The sequence below is a fragment of the Balearica regulorum genome, chromosome 1, assembly GCF_011004875.1.
Source record: "Balearica regulorum gibbericeps isolate bBalReg1 chromosome 1, bBalReg1.pri, whole genome shotgun sequence".
In the NCBI taxonomy this organism is placed as follows: Eukaryota; Metazoa; Chordata; class Aves; order Gruiformes; family Gruidae; genus Balearica; species Balearica regulorum.
In genome coordinates, this window is record NC_046184.1 from 160,325,918 (window position 1) to 160,347,927 (window position 22,010).

At 43.2% G+C, this 22,010-nt stretch overlaps 1 protein-coding gene across 4 annotated transcripts in view; it reads right to left on the reverse strand.

The window, feature by feature from the left end:
• FARP1 (FERM, ARH/RhoGEF and pleckstrin domain protein 1) overlaps positions 1-22,010 on the reverse strand; it is a 217,516-nt gene that overhangs the window by 15,937 nt on the left and 179,569 nt on the right. For 2 of the 4 annotated variants that reach the window (XM_075741088.1, XM_075741067.1), the window contains exons 14-18: positions 16,871-17,058; positions 15,219-15,308; positions 12,901-13,034; positions 3,082-3,163; positions 189-426 (exon numbers count right to left, since the gene is read on the reverse strand). In XM_075741088.1, coding sequence (XP_075597203.1) covers positions 189-426; positions 3,082-3,163; positions 12,901-13,034; positions 15,219-15,308; positions 16,871-17,058 — 732 coding nt within the window. Of the gene's footprint in view, positions 1-188; positions 427-3,081; positions 3,164-12,900; positions 13,035-15,218; positions 15,309-16,870; positions 17,062-22,010 lie in introns of all 4 variants that reach the window. The other 2 variants (XM_075741077.1, XM_075741058.1) reach the window with 1 other exon arrangement.

Here is a 22,010-nt window from a genome sequence, read left to right on the forward strand (position 1 = left end):
CGTAACGTGGATACAAAAGCAACCTTAATTTGACCATTTATGGTCTTCTGAGTGCTGGGTTTTACAACTCAATCCTTTTTCAGTGTAGGCTTTAAAAAAATATTATTTTTTTTGTCCAGCTATGCACCTCTGAAGGATTTGAATGCCATTCCCCAGCTCCAGGAATTGGTGTCTTTTCTCTTACTTACCTCTCGAATCCCTGAAGTCTATGTGACTTGGTGGGTAGTGTTTGCAAAGCCTCTCCATTATCTGCTTGTAGTGCATAAGCCTGTGTAATGGTCTGAGAAGGAAGGTATTGAGAGGCAAGTAGCAGACCTTCTGTAGCTCGAAATCCCTGCAAAAGGTCTCCAGCTTGCGAGAGTTCTTGATCCCGTTCTCCAACTCCGTTAAAATCTCATTGTGCTTCCACAGGTGAATTGTCAGTTGCTTACAGGCACAAAGAAAAGAGCATGTGGTAGAGCTATTAGCTATCACTGTGAGACATGACTCAGGCCAAACCTATTCCAATAAAAAAATCCAACTAGCACAGCAGTTGGGATTTTGCAAACAAAATCACTGCGCAAAACAACGGTTCTGAGATTCACTTGAAAAGGAAAAATGGCATTACTCGTTTGAAGTACACACCCCCGCGTTCCCTGTAAAATAAGAGTACATGAGTAAACAGAACTAAGTCTCGTATTAGTGAGAAATCCAAAGGCAAGGAGATGACATGAACATAGCTCATGCAAGTGCAGGTGCAAGAGGGAGAGAGCTAGACAATGTGACGGCAGAGCTAGGAAACAAAATAGGATTTTCTAGGAGGATAAGGGATTTAGTTGCCCTACTTCCCTTAGGTGCTTTTGGGGAACTGAGATGCAGGCAACTGGACTTCTAGCTTCTGCTCCCCTATTATTAATGAAAAGCTGCATCTCTCCTCAAAAATAGAGGAGTTGTCTGACAGAACTGGGTATGTTAGAGTGGTTCATCCCTGGATTAGTGCAGTCTCTAAGATGATCCCACTGGCAAGAGGGGAGTTAGGCGCCAGCAAGTGAATGAGGTTTGCATGAAATACATAACCTAGTCAAGGTCTCAATATCACAGACATTCACAAGATCCATTTAAAACAACTTAGCAGTACTTTTTGGAACAACTAACACAGAGGCTTCATTTGTGTTTTGCAAAAGGTAAACTGGTTCTTCAGGATGCGCAGAGCTTCTCTGAGCAGCAAAAACAAGTCGCCCAGTACCTGGTAGAATATTAACCAGCAACAAAAAAGAAATTGAATGCATATGTTGAATGGACTTGAGAAAACACTTTGGCTTATTCTAAAGCTCCTGCTTTTTGACACATTTCCAATCAGCTCCCCCTCTCCTGTGATTTGTGACATCCTTACCAGAAATACACCTTCCCTACAGCCAAGCTGCTTCCTCCCATACACTGCACATTCGTTTTACAAGCCTGTTACTCAAGCAATGACACAGCAGACCCTCTGGACTACTACAGAGGCTGCCCATTAATTACTTGCTCTTAACTTCTTTCCTATGTTAATTAAACAAGGAGTGTCAGTTTTCTGGTCTTTTAACAGGTCTCATGATAAATATGTGGAGTTTTAACTAACTTCATTGTTTCCTGTACAGTTCTTAAAGTCAAATTGGGTTTTGCCTCTTTCCTCCACCCATCTGTGCTTATCGGCAATGGTGGTTCTCAAAACAAAATCCTCTAATGGAAAAGGAGAATGGCAAAGGTGAAAGCCCACTGACAGGTCTAAGTTACAGTGAGGATTGTAGGCTCTCATTAAACTAGTGTCACAGAAGGGCCTGCAGACAGTGAAGGACAGACAATTTAATGTTGCAAGGTACCAAGGGCAGAAGCAGAGCCTGTCAGAAGCTGAAATTCCAAAAAACTGTTTGTGCAAAGGTGCATACTTCATGACAGCAGGGATGGAGGTAGGAAAGTCCCCCCTGCGCTTCTTCCAATGCCTCTGAATTGTGTCTTGAGGGGAAAAAGCAGTTCCTGCCAAGTACACTGCAAAAAGAGCAGTGTATTGGTGACAGAGCTGTCTGGGTAGGGGATTGTAAATCAACATTTCTACATTCCCTTTTTATGATTTGCTGTATAATCATTTGCGCGTCACTTAACCTCTCTTCATCTCTCTCCGTCCTTCTGAAAGATAAGCCCAGCGCTAACTAACCTCTCAGGAGAGCTGTAGAGATTAAACTGCCCTTTCCTCCAGTCAAGGACTCAAGGCTGCTCCATTTACTAACTGCAGAATGCCGAAGTGGCAATCACTGAGGAAAGATTTATCAGATGGTTTCAAAAGCACTTTGAGATTCACATGCCGAAGGTGCAGAGCCATGTTTTGCCACACATTGACCTGGATGCATAGCTACATTAATAAGGTGAGCCGTGTGTTATCCATCCATACTGTAAAAATCCGCAGGGTTTTCCCAGGCTCCCACACCTGCCTTCCACACTGTTTGTTCGGTAACACAGAGCATCAAAAAATACTACCCTGGCCAGACTAAGCACAGATGCAAAGTCTGCTGAACGTGACACCTAGACTTACTCTTCATATGCATATTTTTGCTTTTAGCTTTAAAAGGATTAAAGGAAATTATTCACATTTATTCAAAAACCTTTCATCTAACTTGGCACCATAGTGCATAAGTATAAGTTTCCCAAATCAAATCAATATCCAGGTTATGGTCACTACTTCTGCAATATCTTAGCACTTAAATTTGCATGCACAAGTAGGCACATTCAGCTTTTGAACAGTCTCTTCAGTCACACAAATTCTGATGTTTTGTCTTCTTATTTGAAAGAAAAAAGAACTGGAAATGAAATGTTCCCAAACTTTTGTGTTCATTGTTCCTATATGTGGAGAGTGGACTCAGGAAAGGGGCTAGACAATTTAAAATCAGCTTGCAATTCTGAAATCTCAGGGCTCACCAAACACTTGCTACTTCATCAGAGGAAACTTTTATAGCCTAAGCCTTGATTACAATTGGCAAAAACCAGCACAAGAGGCAACATCACACAAAAATGAAAAGCACGCTAATGTTAATCCGTGTCAAAGCTTAATAGTTATAGGATCATTCCTACCTTCATACTCTGAATGTTCTTTAGCATAACATCCCCAATTCTTTGGTAATCTCCTTTAATGTGAGCATTAGAGCGGCCTTCCCTGTCAGCAACAGAAATATCACAGACTTCAGTCATGCAATAAAACCGCATAATCACTTATAAGCACAGAAAGGAACTCAATAGCTTATTTCTTTTAAAATCCTGACCCCCCATGCTCCTTCGCTCGAGACCATGCAAGGAATCTTCCAGACGGACATGTAATTCCCAGGTACAGTACACCCTTTCACCCAGCCTGGCTCGCACTCCTATCAACAGAGAGGGCAGGCACTTAACAGAAGGATTAGACTTTTGAAGAAAATTGCTAGTGTTTTAAACACACCAGAGAAGGCTGGAAATGGTTTGAGAAAAAGGAAGACATCAAAATCTCATGACAATATGTGGGCTTAGAGCAGAAGGATAATTCTGTTCAGAAACAAGGATTGCACCTCGGCACAGTACTCGCAGGTGGTCTTCTTCCGAAAAGCTTTGTGCTTGTGCAAGGGACAGTGGGACACAAAAAAATAATCCGTCCAGCATCTGGGTTTGACTCATAAGTGTTACATACTGGCAGGAATTTTCTTTCAGTGTGTCACTTTTGGTATTAAAAATGCAAACTGCTCCCTCCCACCCACCCAGCTGCACTTGGGTGGGTGCTCCACTTGGGAGAAACCCAGCTCCTGACGAAAAAGATACTCCTGCTTCTAAACCCATGTGCAAGACAGGCAGGGATACCACACACTGACTGAATCCAAACACATCTTTTAGACAACACAGGAGGAAAAATCATGAATATAAGAACCTAACTGTTACAGATCTGTTCCAACCAAGTTAGGTTTTGAAAAGAAAATCACTAGGGGAGTGTGAGGAGAAGCCTGTCCCCCTCCCCTTTCCAATTTTTAATACTGCATCCAAGTTTCCCACAGCGTGGCTTTTTACATGCTGTCCTCAATTTTTAAAATTCAGTTCAACTCCCACATCTGAGTATTGAGAGACAGATCCAGTCCTGATGTGAGCAACTGCAATTCAGCCAAAGAAATGCACTGCCTTGGAAGAGGATAGAAATATAATCAAGCTCTAAATGAGCCCAAGGATAACAGGACCTCTGTTTTGTGTTATCACTAACTGGATATATTGGTTTTCACCCACTTGCAGTAGTTCACGCTTTTAAGAAAATTCTGTGTGCAGTGAAGGGGTAAGTGGACAACCAGGTGGTAAATCTCTCCATTCCTTAGTACCAACAATTTAGCCAGAGAGGTCCCACACTCACGAAATCACAGGGGGGACAGCTGTTGTTAGGAATACACTTTCACTGGTAAGACACACAGATTTATTTTTTTTTAAAAAATCCATACTATTACATGAATAGATGCATATTCAAATATATTTTGTTTGGTGAAGTTAAACATGGTTATGTTCATGCTGGATAAACTCTCTGCATGCTTTTCTAACTGGGAAATGTGGAGGGCACAGCTTATGAATACTACACAGTAACATCTCCTATTTTATCCTTCAACAAAGACACTCATCTGATAAACAAGGGATTGTTCCATCTTAATTTGAACACTATCCAGTTTCATAGGCTGTCTTTAATTATTTTCTATTGTGTTAAGTCTTCCAGGCACTCACATGCCTATTCAAGCAAGAAAAATACAGTTCTCAACAAGGTTTTTTCTGAATCCAAAGGTTACACCAGGGTAGGAAGTTGGGTGGTGTCAATGGTAACTTTAATTAGCATCGCCAGTCTTGCAAAAGCATGACATTATATAAACACTGCTGTAGTCAAAACATGCCCAAGAAATGGTCTATATTGCAAAGAAGAGCAGAGGTATGTATGGATGTTACAAGACTACAGTCTCCACACTACAGTTATTTGCACTGGATAAAAGTCCAATTTCTCTCTCCAGGAAGCCTGTCTGTCAAGTCATCCCCCCCCGTGCTGTCCCCTGCCTTTCCCTTCCCCCATGTCCTATCCATCCAGCAGCTGTCCCCACTAAGATTTCCTCTCAGAGGTTGTAAATAAAACTTTCCAGCCACTAAAGCTCTGCTCAAAGCGGTGCACATCAAAGTGCCCCCGCTGAAAACCACAACCATTTGAAGTCCAAGGCAGTAGTACCGCACTGGCAGGAAGCAAGGGAAAGTCACCCTCCATCCGTGCAGCCAGCGTGCAGTATCCCATCCCAAATGGTACACGCTGCGCCGCTGCGCACAATCCCAGAAATGTCAAAGCCAGATGAATTTGTGCTGCTGCCAGTAACGACGTGGTATTTGGTAATTATCTCTAGAAGAATTCTTGCTTTATGTGCTATTCTCTAACTCTGTGGCATTGCCTGGATCCTTTTTTATGTCTCTACATCTGAGTTAATCTAATGGACTTCAGCAGTTTGGTACCTTTACGGTTTACTGCCAAGATAAATATTAAGCACATCATTACAGACTGCTATTTCTAAATAGAAATTGCTTTTCTGATCTCAAGGCTACATAAAGGTTGGCTGGAATACTTGTTGCAAATTTCTTACCTACCAGCTAGCTACTCGAAGGCTCACCCCAAGCCTACCAAAGTCATAGTGAGTGCTTCCACTGACTTCGGGAACTTCAGCTAATATTTAGTACTGTTGTTCATTGAACAGTCAGGTCCATATTTCCTAAAAGTTCACCCTCTGGCCCCTCTTCAGCACAGCCAGGCCTGACTGCTTGCACAGCATCTCGTCACATCAGTGACACGCGAAGCGTCAGAAACATTCCCCTTCATTGTCTTTGGCCACAGACTGGTCCGAGGCTTTTTTTAAACAGTTTGAGGGCTTTCAGATCTTACTCTGCATCTTGGCAGAGTGACAAAGAGGGAGAGAAAGGGGTTTCCCAAAAGCAGTAGCCTCTCTGCTGGCTGAACAGTGAAGGGCTGAATCGTACCAGAGCCCTCAGCCCAGGCCAACAGAGATAACCTATGCTGCAGGCAGATGTGTACTGCTGGAAGAAATAAAACCCTAAGATAATCCAGAAATGTGATGGCCGGGTATTGCTCCTTCTTCCAGCCGTTCTCCCTGCTTTGGCTCTATTTCCATGCAAATGCTGCCTCTCACAACAGAGATAATTTTCCCACTGGGGATGATGCGCATGTGTGCAGACTGTGATGTGGAGCAGAGGGGCAGGGAATGCCAGGCATAGGGGAACACGATGGCTTCACATCCGCCTCCTGAACCCCATCCTCCACTCCACCCCAGCTCTCTGACAGGACTCCACAGCAACCCCAACACCACACTGCCCTCTTCCCCAGCTCCTCAACATGCAAACCCCAATTAAACAGGAAGAAAAGAAACCTCAAGGAAAGAGCATCCAAATACACAGAATATTAAAATAAAAACCAAACGCCTGATCCATCAGATAGTGTCTTACTGCTTCAACAGCCCAAAGCACAGCAGCAGAGAAGAGAGATCTCCCTGCGGTGTATGTTTTGAATAAAACCACTCAGCTTGCTGGGGGGGGGGAAGAAGCTGTTCATTTGTTGTGCATCGATGCCTAAATTGTTCTTCTTACTCCTTGTTTTCACGGGTCACTGTTTGAACATGGTATCTATCTGCCAGTGACAGAGCTCAGGGACTAGGTTCTTAGAAAATTTCATCAGGAGCTGATTTATGACCCCCCAGCTCCATAGAACATGTAGGAGCTGCTTTCCCCACACATAATGTGCCATCACTCCACTGACATTGCGTGGGGACATCGAAAGCCGCTGAAAATCATGCTGAATAGCGGAGATTCTACGATTCTAAGAATAGTGGAGATATTATTCTATAATTAGCTTTTTTCTCATTTTTCTCCAAACAGTCCCTTAATTTTTACAGTAATGAAAGTGTACAACTGCAAACAAAGAGGAAGAGGTAGACTTTTATACCCGATAAGAAACTCAGACACTACCTTATATATTACTAAAAATGGCCACCAGCTCGACTTACAGGGACTACGCAAGCAGCTATGTTGGATTTTCAAATTACATAAAATTCTCAGTATACATCATTGAAAAATGAATGGAAAGACATCTCCAGTCAGCCCATACTATCTTCAATCATCCAGGCATGGTAGTAGAAGGAACAGAATTTGATGGGGATGGTGGGAAGGCAAAGAAAGAGAAAAAGACATCTCAACAGAGATTTTTCTTTTTCCCCAGGTGAACATAAAAAACTTTGATTGCAGCCTTCAATTGCAGAAAAAAAAATAATCAATTGCAGCAAGTTACATTTACAGTGTGTGACCTTCTGTTACATGCTCAGGAACAGATTTGCCTCCTTGATACCATAGCTGGTCTTTGAACACTGAAGATACTTTTGACTTTTAAAGAGTATTATTAACTGAAGTTTTAATATGAAAAAATACCTTAAACATCCCCCATTATAATTGTCTTTTCAATAAAAGGAACATTTTGTAACTGGAAAAGTCGATAAAAGCAAAACACCCTCTTCCTTGCTCACACCCTGCTATTACACAGCGCCCTGCCCATTCCAGCTGTTGCTGCAGCTGTCCTTTCAGCAGTAAGTGGTGTACAAAACGCTGCTCAGAGCCTAAAAAATGTACTGCTGAAGCCACCAGAGCTTCTCAGAGTCCCATCAAGCCTTTGGGGAGCGTGCACACATTTAAAGACTTTGAGCTGGCTATCCCTGTTGTGAGAGAAACCCAATCTACAGCAAGCACGCGTCAGTAATGCTTTTAAGAAGTAAGAGATTGGAGCAAGTAACACCATCGCATGGAAATATACTGAAAACACAACAACATTTCATACCTTGCCGTGGCACCTCCTCAGAGGCAATCCTGGGTGCATCCCGCCTGGGAGAGCTGCAGAGATGGATGTAATGTGGCTCTGGGTGTGACTAATGGATCCTGGACAAGCCATTGCTCTCCCAACATTTCAAATTCATTTGGGTGTAGCATGGCTCTAAATCCCCAGAAATACCCAAAAGTGACTTCAGCAATGCAAACCGTCCTCTCAAAAGTGAGTGTAATGCACTGGCACCGGGCCCCTCTCAATGTCTTTGTCTCAGGAATCCATGCTACCTAACTCTGAGGTTTATACTACAATGTATACTTCATTTCTATTCATAGGACAAAGATGCTCTCAAATCCCTCTTCGCTAGGTGCACAAGAACCAGCTGAATAGTCAGCACTCACGCGTTTGAGAGAGCAGATAAGGATTGTTGCCTTGTTTATATAAACTGTTTATTAGGCTGTTCTTCCTGACCACAAGTACTACTTCCCAAACAAAAAATGGTTAATAAATCAACATTTAGCTCATCTTCCTACACCTCCCTGAGTGCTTTTTATTATAGGTTTTCAAACTGGCTTTCATGAATCCTGATGGAGCCTTCTCCTTTCATATGCTAAGATCTAACAGCTTTTTTTTGCAAATTACCAGCCGCACATTTCTCAGCCACATCTGGTAGTACAGAGTAGCAGCTTTCCTCAGAAGTGCCTGTGAACTGGGAGTCAAATTACTGGCTTCCCCCAGAGAGGGTAAGTCTGCCTCCATTTCTGGAAAATAAGTAACACTTTTTCTTCCTAGCACATGGATAAGGCCCAAAACGCAGATTCACGCTACCTGATAGGGCTTTGTAGGACAGAAAAGGCTATCCTGGCTTGCCCTAGCATTGCTCTCCGCAGTGCTTAGCAGTCGACCAAGGGGGCAAAATTTAAGAGTTCTCCATTTGCCACCTTCCATCAGGATTTACAGAAATGTTTGGAAACTTGTAATACAAACATCTGAAGGGGTGTGGGAAGATGAGCTCAATATTTTTGGCTGGAAAACGGTGCCTGTGCCCCAAATGAATATCCTATTAAACAGCTTAAATGAAGGAGCAAAACCTAATTCACTTCTTGGATTCAACTGGCCATATGTTAACGGAGCACGTCACACTCCGCCTGCACTGCCTGCACCTCTTCCTCCTTGCTATAAAATCTCTCAGGCCCTGGGAAACAGGAGCCAGCTTCATGTCACTGAGATACGCATCCTGTACTTCCTCCCAGCAAAAAAGGTTGGGAACTCCTGGCCTTGCACCCAAAGCCTTGCTGAGGAGCAACCTGGATGAGTCCTGGTAGCCAGGACCAGGACCTGGATGCCTGGGTGCCGGACACAGCTCTCCTGGCACTTGCTAATAGGACAACCTGACATGCAGTGTTCCCTCTCCCATCTCTTTTCCCTCCTCCTCCCTTGCGCGAGAGGGCAGACCCCACGCCTGCCTGCCTGCATCCACCAAAGGTCATCCTCCTCCTCCTCAAACCGCAGAGGGGTATTTTCCCTTGGTCCCAGGAATGTGGTCAGTCTCATGAACAGAGGGCGCAGCACAATCGGGGCAACCGAAGGGATTCACGGGCTGCTTCACTGGCCCTGCAACAGCACAGGCAGGGCAGAAAACATCACCCAGAGCGTGGTATGACTGATCTTAGGATGTTGTGCGATAAAACCACCAGGAATCTGCTCAGTTTCATGGCCAGAAAGAAACCCGGCCTGTGAAAAATGCAGCAACTTCCTATATTCTGCAGTTGACTACTGGTGTCAGCATCAATTCACATCTTGTTAAAAACTTTGTCACTGTGCACTAGACACTGAGATGTGCTGCTCTTAGGAAATGCAGTACTTGAGAAAAATGGGCAAATTGTGTAAAGAAACAAATCAGACCTGCCAGAATCTATAACTGGGTCAAAAGGATACCAGCCCTTAAGATGTTCAGTAGCAAACAGCCTGCCTCTGATGGCAGATCAAACTGTTCAGAAGCCTTTGAGCAAGCCAGAAATGCTTTTAATAATGTGCACAACCTGAGCTTCTTTGAGCCCAATACTAAAAGTCTATAGATGTTTTAAATTAAAAGCACAGAGCCATTTGACAATCGTTACACGCGATCCTCCCCTGGCCTTGCTCTCCTCACAGCTCTTTTGCAGAGCATCAGCTTCAATGTGATCCAAGTCCTAAGAGACCAGAGAATGGCCTCCCATAGAGCTTCCAACATGCAGCATGAAGGTTTGAAACAAACCTTAGACAGATGCGCTGATGTCTAGGCAGAGCGAGCAAGCTGAACTGCACTTTAAATTCACAAAACCCAGCATCCCATTCACTAGGGCAACACAGATGACTGGTTGTGGGAGGCTCTTCCTCTCAGACAAGCTCCTACAACACACCTGGGTAGCAGGGGGCTTCCAGTAGCTTGATGAAGTCCACAACCCTTTCATTTAAAGGCCCTTTTTTCATAGGACACGCCATCCTCTGACTAATGCAGACCGTGCTTACGTCTCCACCTTCCTCCCCGCTCCACCTGCTTGGAAATGTAAAAGAGCTGACACAGAAAAGTCAGATTCAAATGAGTTGCCTTGAATCCTGCCCACACCTGCCTGCAGCAGTGCCACCGGCTCAGCCAGGCCCTCGAGATGCCACACAGCTTGCGTAGAGGCTGGGCAGCGCTCTGCATTGCGGTGGTGAACACAGCCGAAGCCCACTGGCTTAAAACCACCCGGGGCCAAAGACAGAGGTACGATCATGGCAGCACGGACACTGAGCTAAGTGACCTTGACCACACCGCTGAAGAAATTCCCTACCACATTGCCACCGGCTTCTTCTTCTGCATGCTGAGGGGCTGTTTATTTTTGTCAATCACTGTTTAATTAAACGGTAATCTCTATAGGATAGAGTTTATTGCTTGCAGCTTATCTCAGCATCTGTGGCATTATATAAAAACACCAACACCTCCAAAATAACACCTGCCATCAAATCTGCCTCCCTTCCTAAGGCACATATTCAAACCTTCCAGAACTTGAAAAACAAACATCATCTACAACAGTGGTATTACGTTAAGTAAACCCATGCTGTTGGTTGCAAACTGGATGCAGACCAGGGGCAGGAACGTGACTGCTTTTCTGTCAAGTGAATCAGAGCAGCCAACAGAGAATTCCCAGTGGCTTTATGCTAACTGCAGAAGGACATGCAATAGCTGAGCTGACAAAGTCAGAATGAGGTGCCCAGCTGGGACAAAGTTACCTCAGCAGAATATTTTTGAACAGATTTGGATTGCAAAGTAACTTCATAGCAGATCAGCACTTGATATCTTAGGACAACTGCAGTTTAAATGTGGTATTAAGAGCCTTAAACCGAGGCTTACTGCTCTGTGAAACCATAGCCTTAGGACACAAGGAGAAGCTGGCAAACAAAAGGCTTACTCAGCTCTTAAAGAAGCTAACTGAAAAGAAAGAAAATAAAACCATGGAAAACCTAAATATTCTTTCCTTCTTTTGGTATACCTCCCCCCACTTGCTCCAACTGCACCTTTCCACAGCAGGCTGTTATTGCAGCATCACACCTAAACAGGAGGTTGGCAACCACCTGTAACGCCACCAGCAACCAGGAGGATATAGAGGGAATCTCTATTTCCACATGTGCCCCAGGAATCAGCACCCAGCAAGCTTGCTAGATTAGACTGGTCTGATAGACAGTAGAACTTGGCCCCTTACTAACTATATATTTTCCTTTTCTCACCATGCACCCTTAACCTCAAGTAGTTGGGGATTAACCCTAACTACTGTTAATCCTACACCATGGTTGGAGAAACAATCATTATTTTATAACATTACAAAGAGCCTTCTTGGAGTACCTGCAATAAATGTTCCTTACTGGAAAGCAATTAACACCAGTAAGAATCCTGACTGGATTAAAACAGTAGCAGCCCAATGAAACAAGAGAGATACGGGCAGAGTTGCTGTGCGGCACATGCCTTAGGAGTAACCTTATCTCAAGGTTACATCAACCGCAGAGTCCTGGGTGAGGACGTCAGCTCTAAGAGGCAGTATCACATTCCCCTCTCCCCAGAAAATACCCACTAATTCTGGAACTGTGCAGGGTGGGTTTGGATAGCACTAGTCTGCAATGTGTTGTGCTCTCATTCCATGACCTTGCTCATCACATCACAAGAGCTAAATTCACACACTCTAAGATTGTGTTTTGCTTTTGTTTTGATTAATTAAAGAGGCATTAAACTGATTAGCACTCATCAGGTCTGCCTGCTGTGCTCTCACATGATTTTCCATTGTCACTTTACTAACCAAGAAAGAAAAGCTGGGTTCCCAGTATGGAAGATAAACAACCAAAAAATGCCAACACAGAGCAAGACAATCTAGCCCAGACAGGTCTAATCAGGACAAGCAGAGGGCTTCTGTGTGCTGCCTTTGCTCAGATATCAGTGGTCAAATAAACTGAGTTGAGTCCTGCCAGGGAAGAATTACTCACTTCACAGCTATTTCACAAAAATGCCATGTTTTTCTGTCACTATTACGTTAAGGACAGAATTTTTAAGCCCAGTGTCCTCTTCCAACAATCCATCAATTCATAGAGTGCACTGTAGACCCTTAGTGTGTCAAAGCTGCAGTGCTGCAGAGTGGGAAGCTGGTCTCTGAAATGCCCCCCCAGCCTACACCTATTTGACAGAAACAGGACTTGGTCCTTTGCTGCTCCCTCTTTATTACTGATAAGCCTTCCTTGCAACATATTTTTCAGAAGAGCTGCCATATAGAAACACTGATACTTGGCAAGAGAAAGCTTCATCCAGAATTATGATCTCATTTACATATGCCCGTACCTGAGATATCCAAACAACAGAGTTTGTCGAGTAAACATGAACAAAGCATGATTCAATATACCCAGTCTGTTAATAACCAACATCTCTGAGTTTCAGAAATGAATCACTACAGTACATCACAAAGAGTTAGCAAAAAAGGGAACGCAAAAATGCTAAACTGCATAAAATAACACAGCTAAATAACAAACAATAATCTTACCACAGAGCAAGTCTCTGCTCAATTTCCTTGAGAAAACCAGTGTGAAATTTGTGCAAAGGTTCAAAGTTGGAGAAAATGAGATTTTTCAGTGTGTCGGGCATGCAATCCTCTTTACTCACTGCACTCTGAAACCACTACAAAGAAAAAAGAAGCAAAATTATCGGGGGGTGGAATGCAGCAGGTATGATCATAGATCTTTATACACCCAACCCAAATACACCTAACTCAGTAAGGACCTTATTTAGCTGGCATTAGGAATACAACCCAGGCTACCCCTGACACTCCCACATGCTGAAATGGTGCTCTTATCAGCAGTCAGGCCCTGCATAGTTAAAAAAGAAACCATCTTCCCCTTTGCCATCACTGATCAAATCCTGAAAATTCTTTTCAAGCCCAAACTGGTTGGTCAATACAAACCGAATATGCAAATGCTGTAGGTGCAAGAGGAAGAGTATTGTAATACTTGCAAAACTTGCAAACATTCCAGTAAAAACAAAAAATATGCTCTGCATTTTCTTTTGCTGAGTTCTGTCTGAAATCCCTTGACAGGAGTTGGTACAGTAAGCACTCAAGCCCATGTTGCTGTGTGCAGAGAGAGAACATCACGTACTTTGCAAAGTGAACAAGTAGAAGGGCAGTACTTGGCACTTCCAAGACAAGAAACTAGTAGCAGAAAATAGGAGGGTCAGCACCAAACACTGTTAAGACTGCAACAGGCTTTCGCTCAGTTTTGCTCCATATTCTCTTTATTTCATCCTAATAGACCTACGGGTAATGTAAAGTCGTAGGACCAAGGGCTTGGCAAGGTGGCACAGACTATTCTCTTCAACATGATAATGCTACTCCCTCCTCACTGCCCTGAGGGGTTCCAGCTATCTATGGTTCACTTCCAGCAGTGCCTAGAAGGCTGCTGGGACCACAGAAGGCTGTTACAGCAGTCTTGATTGAAACTGCATCAGCTGGAGCTGACCCAGACCTGGGATAAAGAGAGATCCCTCCCAAGCCTCCTTCTCGCCCTCTTTACCTCTGCACTGAGCAGAGCTAAGGTTGAAGAATAGCACACCTAACAAGTCTCAAAATTCATACATGACACTCGTTCCTTCTACCTTTTCCAGTGATGCTGGCTACTTGTTCACTCTCAGTGGCCTGCTGGGCCAGACAACTGTGGGGGCACAGCTGACGGGCCTGGTTTAGAGCCAGTTGGTGACACGGCAAATTCAAACTTGCCTGCCACAAGAATAAAGGCCAGGGTGGGAAATGGGTGTTTCTGCAGCCACTGGGTGAAATAGAAGATGAAACCAGTGTATCTGCTGTTGAGACGGCAGCAATGACCACTGTCCCACAGAACCTGGCTTCTTCCCTTGTGGGCCTGGCTTCCCAGAAAGCCAGGGTAAGTAGGCAGAGGAGCCACAGTTATCTTGCTGCCTGTAACAACCATGCTGCTATGTCTGAGCTGGCGTCAGATCAACTGCATCTGCAATGCGGGCTCTTGGAACACAGGAGAAGCTAGGGAGAAGGTGTCTCTCCCTGGTTCCTGGCTGGTACCAACAGACTCTTCCCTGCAGCATGTCCTCCTTACCACAACACTCAAGGCAGGAGGTGGCAATGCACCTCACACACTGAGTTTCACACACTGCGAGATTAAAGAGTTGGAAGGTCTGGAGCTGGCAGCCCTGCTGAAATGCCAGGAAAGGTTTTGGATCCAGTGACCTTTTACAGACAATTGTTATTTAAGGCCAAATCTTGCGCATGTTACTCTTGGAAATTAAACAAGACTGTTGGTGTGTGTGCAAAGAAGGCACGTATTTGCCTTGGTGACTTTAACACACTTTGATCAGATGCTACAGATTAATGAGTCATTAAACAGAAAGTTTCACTTACTGAAAAATCAGAATCATTCAAATAGGTACTCCACAGTATTTCATGTTAAATGGAGGGCATTTAATCCAGGAGAAAACATTTATATGTCCCCTTAGGGAGCTACTTCAGTTTTAAGAGAAGTCATTGAAAACCCACAGGCATTTTTAGCAATTACAACCACAAACTATGAGAGCAAGAAAAAATAACTGAACTGTGTCCCAAGTTCCTCAACCTGATATAGTTTCATAGTGCATGTTACTAACCACAGCGCAAATCTCTACTTTCTGCTTTTTGTGTTATTTCCTCCCTAGAGCTGTACTCCTGTGCACTGCAGAGAATACCTACAGTGCAGAATATACAAGTAGCATGGAACAGCTAAGATGTTAAATGGAGCAGATAAAATACCACCGCTGACTAGAGCTTCACATGTTTGATGAGTAATGCTCAAGTAAACATACCGATGTGATGACTTCAAGGTCCTTCAGGTATGTTCGTTCTGTGGTAGCTACTTCTTTAGCAATGAAGTAAGCTTTCTCAGTCGGGAATCTCTGCAAATTACAAACACGTTAGGTTTTCATCTACTTTTATGGAGCTGGTTTCTGTAGGAAAAAACTGCAGGCAATAATCATCAAGCGAGTTACAAACTAGTGACCCTTGCTTGTGGTTATTGTGATTCATGCTTGAGTGTTCGAAGCCCTGAAAACAATCCTTCCTTGCAAACACAAGAGAACAAGTACTTTCTATGGGTTCTTGAGAGACTTTTTTTCTGCCAGCTTTGGGGTGTTGATGTTCCTTTCAGCTTATTCCACACATCTGGAGCAGGACATATTCTGAAGTTCACAAAGAAATCCTAGAAATGCTAGATAAGCATTTGAATCAAATTTGACAAATGTAAAATTTGACAAAATGACAAAAATCAGTGTCTGATTATTTAAGTTTCATTGTCAAGGTAAAAATCCACAGTAAAAATACTCTCAAAAAAAAAAAAAAAAACCCTGCAAGATTTTCCCAGTGTGGCTGGACAACCTAACAGTGGGAGAGGGGAAGAATTTTAGGTAAGCTACAAATTTCGAATTTCAGGAAAAAAAAACCCAAATCCTCCTGTGTTATCCAAGAGGCAAAAGTGGTATTGACCTCTTAATTCTGAAGAGCCAAAGGATCTTAACTGATCTTGCTCTGTGTTGCTCAGGAAGCACAAAGGAAGAGCAAAATATCCATAAATCTTTTGCTTCTACACTTCCTCCCTGAAGATGAGCAATGCAGAGGCTGCACTAGAAAGGGATGCAAGGGGAGACTGTGTGGGCATTTCCTAGTCAGTATACAACCCCATAGGAACCATCATCAGCTGGTATATACCGCAGTCACTGGCTGCTCTAACTTGGACTGACAGAATTCTGAGTCTATTAACTGATTCTTGGCTTTTCTTCTCAAAGTTCTCTCACACCTCTTGCTAACTGTGCACAGTGGGAAAAGAGTTCTTCCTTACACACGCTCCCACTTTCCAGCAAAACCATCTGAGTTCCTACTTTCTCCCTCCTGAGATGCTCCAAGCTCAGGAAAAAAAGCAGGCGACAGAAGGACAAGAGCAACCCCCTCGGGCTCTGCAGCACAGGAGGGATGAGCCAGCAGGCACCCAGAACACCCTGGCTCAGACAGAATCGCTTCTATCTTCAAAAAGCAGTTTTGGATGTGATGCTCCCTTATGGCTTTCCTGCAGTGACGGGGCTGAGCCAAACACTCCCAGCTGAACGCTGCAGGCTGTGGCTCAGAGAGCATTTTCTACTCCCACAACCAAATGCTCCCAGTGGTGCTCCCAGGAGGGACAGACTGGAGAGCCTGGGTTGGACATTTCTGCACAGGCTCAATGCTGTTCCTTTTCCTTCTGTAGTTCTGGCCTGACCCGCTCCAAACTTGAGTTTGGCCTCAGGAGCACAGGGATGCTCTTGGACACACGCTGACTGAGGACAGCAGGTACCAAGTGACCCAACTCAAGTTATCTGTGTGGATCTATGATGAGGAAGCTGCAGGGGGTCTAGGTATCAGTCACTTTGACAAACAGCAGGAGTCACAACACGGAGATGAAAGACAAGGCCAACTGCCTCTGCCTTACCTTTCTTTTGACCTCTTCCTCATCGTCAGTCCTGATGCATGATGGGTCATTCAGCAAAGGGCTGATCAAGGGAGATGACTGCTTGGCATCAGGGCTCAAGTTTGGAGATAAAGACATATTTGCCACCGATGGTCCTCCTTGGGAATTGATGGAAAGCTCTGAAAGGTGAGGGCTGCCAGTCAGAGAACCTGCTAAAAAAATGGTAAAAGAGAAATCAGTTAGGACAGGCTGTATCTAGAGAGTACCAAAAAGAGTTACAACCTTAAGTTGCAGCTTGTGATATTACACTACAAGACACAGCCATCAGGGTCCTCAAACTAGTCCAAATGGACTTGAAGTCAGAGGAACCACATCCACTTGCATTAACCAAGGGACTGGAGTGCTCTTTCAGCTGATGAAACTGGCTGAAATTAGTGTCTCTGTAGGGAAGGGATCAAGGCATATATGCCTGAGCTGCAATATTTACTGCTAAACATCATATTAATACTAAATTTTTCACCATTGTAATCCACTCTATGAAAAACAATAAATACAACAATAAAGGCGTCACCCTAGGAGTGCCATTCTTTCTAGCAAAGTAGAACTTCAACAACTCAAATCAGTACTTCATAGGGAGCTATAGGACACAAGTTAGAACAAATTTATCTAGTGGAAGTCTAGAGAAAAAGAAACGATGACTTTCTACAGCAGTGTTGCTGCTAAGACCAGTCAGATCTAACATACAGGGAGAAAACTACTAGTTCCCCAATTTCTACACACAACACAAGTATGTATATTATACCTTGTAGGTCTTTCCATGCTCCTCTGATTGTTTGGGATGGAAATGCTAGCAATACATTTACATAAGAAAAGCAATACTTTTAATGCAGAAAGCATGACAACTTTAGATTTTCACAGATATAAAGTCCCTTTTAATTTTGGATTAAAAATACTAAAGAATTAGACAATTAATTACACTTCCATGGATTCATACGCACTACATGAAATATTACTGCAATTAGCATTTTGTCTTCTGGGAGGCAGCCAGACTACTGACTGCACAAAGGAAAGAGTTTGCCAAAAATGCCCAGTGTTCTCCCAGTTATACCCTCCTCCAAACCTCTGAAAATCTAAACCTGTTTTAGAAGATGCATCTGTCATGTGGATGAACATTTACAGTCTGTATCGTTTTGGCATCATACATTAAAATCCATCAAGAAAAAAAGTCACAAGCTCTTGATTACCACAGCTAATAGGCTATCTAGGAGTAAATGTAAAACACATACATTACCATATATAATTAAGGTCAAATACATTTTTTCTATCGTGTTTATGTCCTCCCTAGATTATGATAGGTAATTGTTCCTGTTGCTACAACACAGCTGACATACTCCAGTAAACAGAGGCACCAATAAATATAATTAGGCCAGTAGTAAAACCTATTTATTTTCTGGAAGAACTGAAGATTTATTGCTAGAACATGAATGTTTTCCAATTCCAAACCAGTTCATGTTTATATGTCATTCCTTTGAAAAGAGAAGGAAAAAAGCAATACAGTTATCACTTTACGTAATCATGACAGTTATGTAGCCTATTATAAATCAAAGTCATAGCAGTATTTGCCTGAAATAAAGGTCTGTATTATTACAGCTAGCAAGAAAGGATTTACCAACAGTTTCACACTAAATCAATGTTCAGTGAAATTTGAGAAAATGCCACAGCTTGTTACACAAATGTCAATTTTATTGACACTAGCACACAACTGTATACAGTGTTTTCAAAAGAAATGGAATTCATCATCGAGAAATAGTGAAACAGATTAATAGCAAGGTTGTAAGGTTAAAAGTACTTAAGTCTACATTACAAAAGACATAAGAAAAAGTGATATCACCTCAAATGTGGAAACAAAGAAATTCTGGCACTATGCCTGTCATATGACAGCAAATAAATGATTTGCACCTCTGTGAGAAGTTCACAGGCATTATAGTCTAGAAGTAAATAGCACCTATCTGTGATAGATAGATATAGATATATTGACATATCTACCTACCTATTTATAATCCTAGATCTAACTTCTGATGTACTGGAATTTTTATCAGTACAACTCAAGTATTTCAAACTATAAAGTATCAAATGGACAATGAATTAAAAAGACTTCCTAACCTACACTTGAAAGACACGACTTGGGAAAAGTACACCAATACATCACTGATATTCAAAGTTATTTTGCAGCAAGCTGAAATGCTACATCTTCCTTTTTGGTATCAATGTGGACATGAGCAGTGACCAATTCCAACCACCACCACCTACAAGCAAGAGCTCAGTCAGACCCCATTCGCCAATATGCTGAACAAGTGAAAATTAAAGCTAGGTGTAAGAAAGTGGCTAGATTACTAAAGGGCCTCAAAATGCTGTTACATTAGCACATTCTGGGGCCTAATTACAACTAACACAGCCATAAAGATCAACACATTGAATGTTGTTCTGGTAAAGGTGGGAAACAAACCCGTTCTGCTGTGAGAAAGTCAGTAAGTCATGAAGAAATGAAAATGGAATGTCTTCTCTCCCCCATCGCCAATCAATCGGGACATGGGTCATGCCGATGGGTTGCGGCTGTGCTGCGAAGTAACTTTCTCTTTTTCATGGAGGTGAGGAACAAATAACCTGCATTAACCCAATAGTCTTTTCTCAGTGTTTTGTCTGACCTCCTGCCACAGAAGACTATATTCATACAGGCTCTACTCACCAACTACATACTGCAGAATATAAACAGAAGCAGAAGGGAGAAGACCAATCTTATTTAAAAGGTATGGAAATTCCTCACATTTTAACCTAAAAGATTCATTGATTGACAGGCAATTATTAGTCCATCAGTTGCCAGATATCAAGTGGTGCTGCACAGCACATTGGAGGCCTAAAAGGTTTGTGGCTGGTAACATGGAATTGGCTTTGCTCGTACTTCCACGTGATTTTTATTTAAATTCAGACTTGGGCCATCTTTCAAATATAATGCAGCCAACTATAAATACACAAACCGAGAGACAAGTACAAAAGGATGTTTATCTAAGGATTGCTTAAACACATATTAAAATTATATCCTTGGTGGAGTGGGTAGGAAGTAAGTGTGTGCTTCAATTCTTTTCTGAGCTTGGGTTTAAGGAGAGAAACAACCAGTGGTGGATGACAGCAGCAAACAATGAGAATGCACTTCACTATGGTATGCTAGATTGGCCCATCAATGCCAAAATACTTGGAGTGGTTCTTAGTTCCACTGAGCTAGTTTACTCTCCAGACATTGGGGAAAGGTGCTGCAGCAGGAAAGGTGACAGAAGAAGTAAACCTTGACTGAAAGTGAACTTGAAAAAAATCTAGAAAATGACAATGGCATTTTGCACGGCCACTGGACATGAAAATATGGGTCCTTGCTTTACATGTGTCTCAAATCACTCCCCATCAACATACATGTTCCATGCGCTAAGTAAAATGAAGCCAGTGGCTAAAATCAAATACTTAATAGCTCTACCTCTGTCAAAACACACATCACAGCTGCTTGCTGCAATTTGGTGGTGGGAATGCATGGGAATGCTGGCAAGCTGGGGTGCCCAGCCAGAGAGGGGCCAGCCATGATCCATCCCACCAGCAGCATCTGCTTTACTCTAGGCTGCTGTCACGCACAGATGTTAACCTATAGGGACTGGTGCGGAGGTAGGCACCTACAGACCCTTGGGCTGGCTAAGCTATACCGCTTTAAAACATGGCTAAGATGATTTGAGATCCCTGGTCAGAGACTTTAACCTAACATGGGAGGGCTCCCTTCTTTGTGAGGAAGACAAATGGGACTCAGTGTATCCTGAAGATAAGCCTCCTCTATTCCTTTTCTCCTGAAACTGCTGAGTAACAAACTCAGGCGGTTTAGTGTTCTGCACCTGCTTCAGAAGAAACAGTTCCCATCCCTACACACTGTGTTTTAACAGCGAGGAAGTTACAGCAGCGTTAAGATGCTCCTGGGTATGTCCCTCCTCTGTGGAGTACCAAGAAGTGAAAATGACTCAATAATGGAAACTGAGAGGAAACACCAACCATTACTGAAGGCAACTGAAATTCTGCTGGAAAACTTCATGTACAGCTACAGTGCTCACTAACTCAACTGTTCTCAAGGTTTATAGGTTAGAAGTTAAGAAGTGTTAAGAGCCAGAAAAGCACCTTTCTCAATATCTGGAATGTTGCAGGGCTTATTCTCTCTTAGGCCTGCTCCATAGCCTGCTCTGTAGTCAGGGGAAGCTTGTCACATCCAGATCCCAGTTACTCTGCTTTAAGGGCAGATGAGCATTTTCTAAACTCCAGTCTGGTAGATGAAACCCAAGCTGTTGCCCCTTTGTCCTCTGCATTAATGAGCGTACCACTTAGGAAGGCTCTTTAATAAAGTATCTGACAGAGCTGCTGCTGTTGTGGCCACACAGTTAGGTCTAGCTCAATTTTCCATAGTCATAGTGGTTGCATACCTCTAACTTCTACCCAAAAGTTTTGGTCAGAGAAAGATGCATAGCACAAAATGACATGGGGGACAGATAGCACCCGATGAAGTGGCAGGAATTTTCATATGCACTTCACCAATGACTGAAGTACCTTAGACTGGAGAAGAGTTTAATAAGGGCGTCCATCCCTTCTCTGCCCAGCTGTAAACCAGGCACAGCTGTGCTGCGGAACTAACAGAGTTACGGGATGGAGATTCTGCTCTGATCTCTCAATGCAAGAACAAAATCCCACTGACCTCCACGAAAGCTTGAGGGGGGCCAGTTAATCAAGCTGCACTTCACCGTTAAACAAAACAAGTTAGAGTGCTGGATACAGTTTGTTAAAGATCTTGAAAAGTAGTTATACATCAGCCATAAATGTATGTACAAACATCCCTGAAAGCAGTGCCAAAGAATTTGAGGAGGAACAGGAAATAATAACTCAGGAAGAGATCCCATGTCCCACATAATCAATAACTCCACCTGGCTTGAGGAGGAACACGACAGGGAGAAAGGTTAGCTTTGACTTCACAGCTTCAAAATGTGTGCCTGTGGCAGGGGTGGCAGGGATTTGGGAGAATGGTGCACCTTCTCAATGAACCAATTTCCTCATATTTAGGACAAAGCATCAGCCAGCAAATGGACAG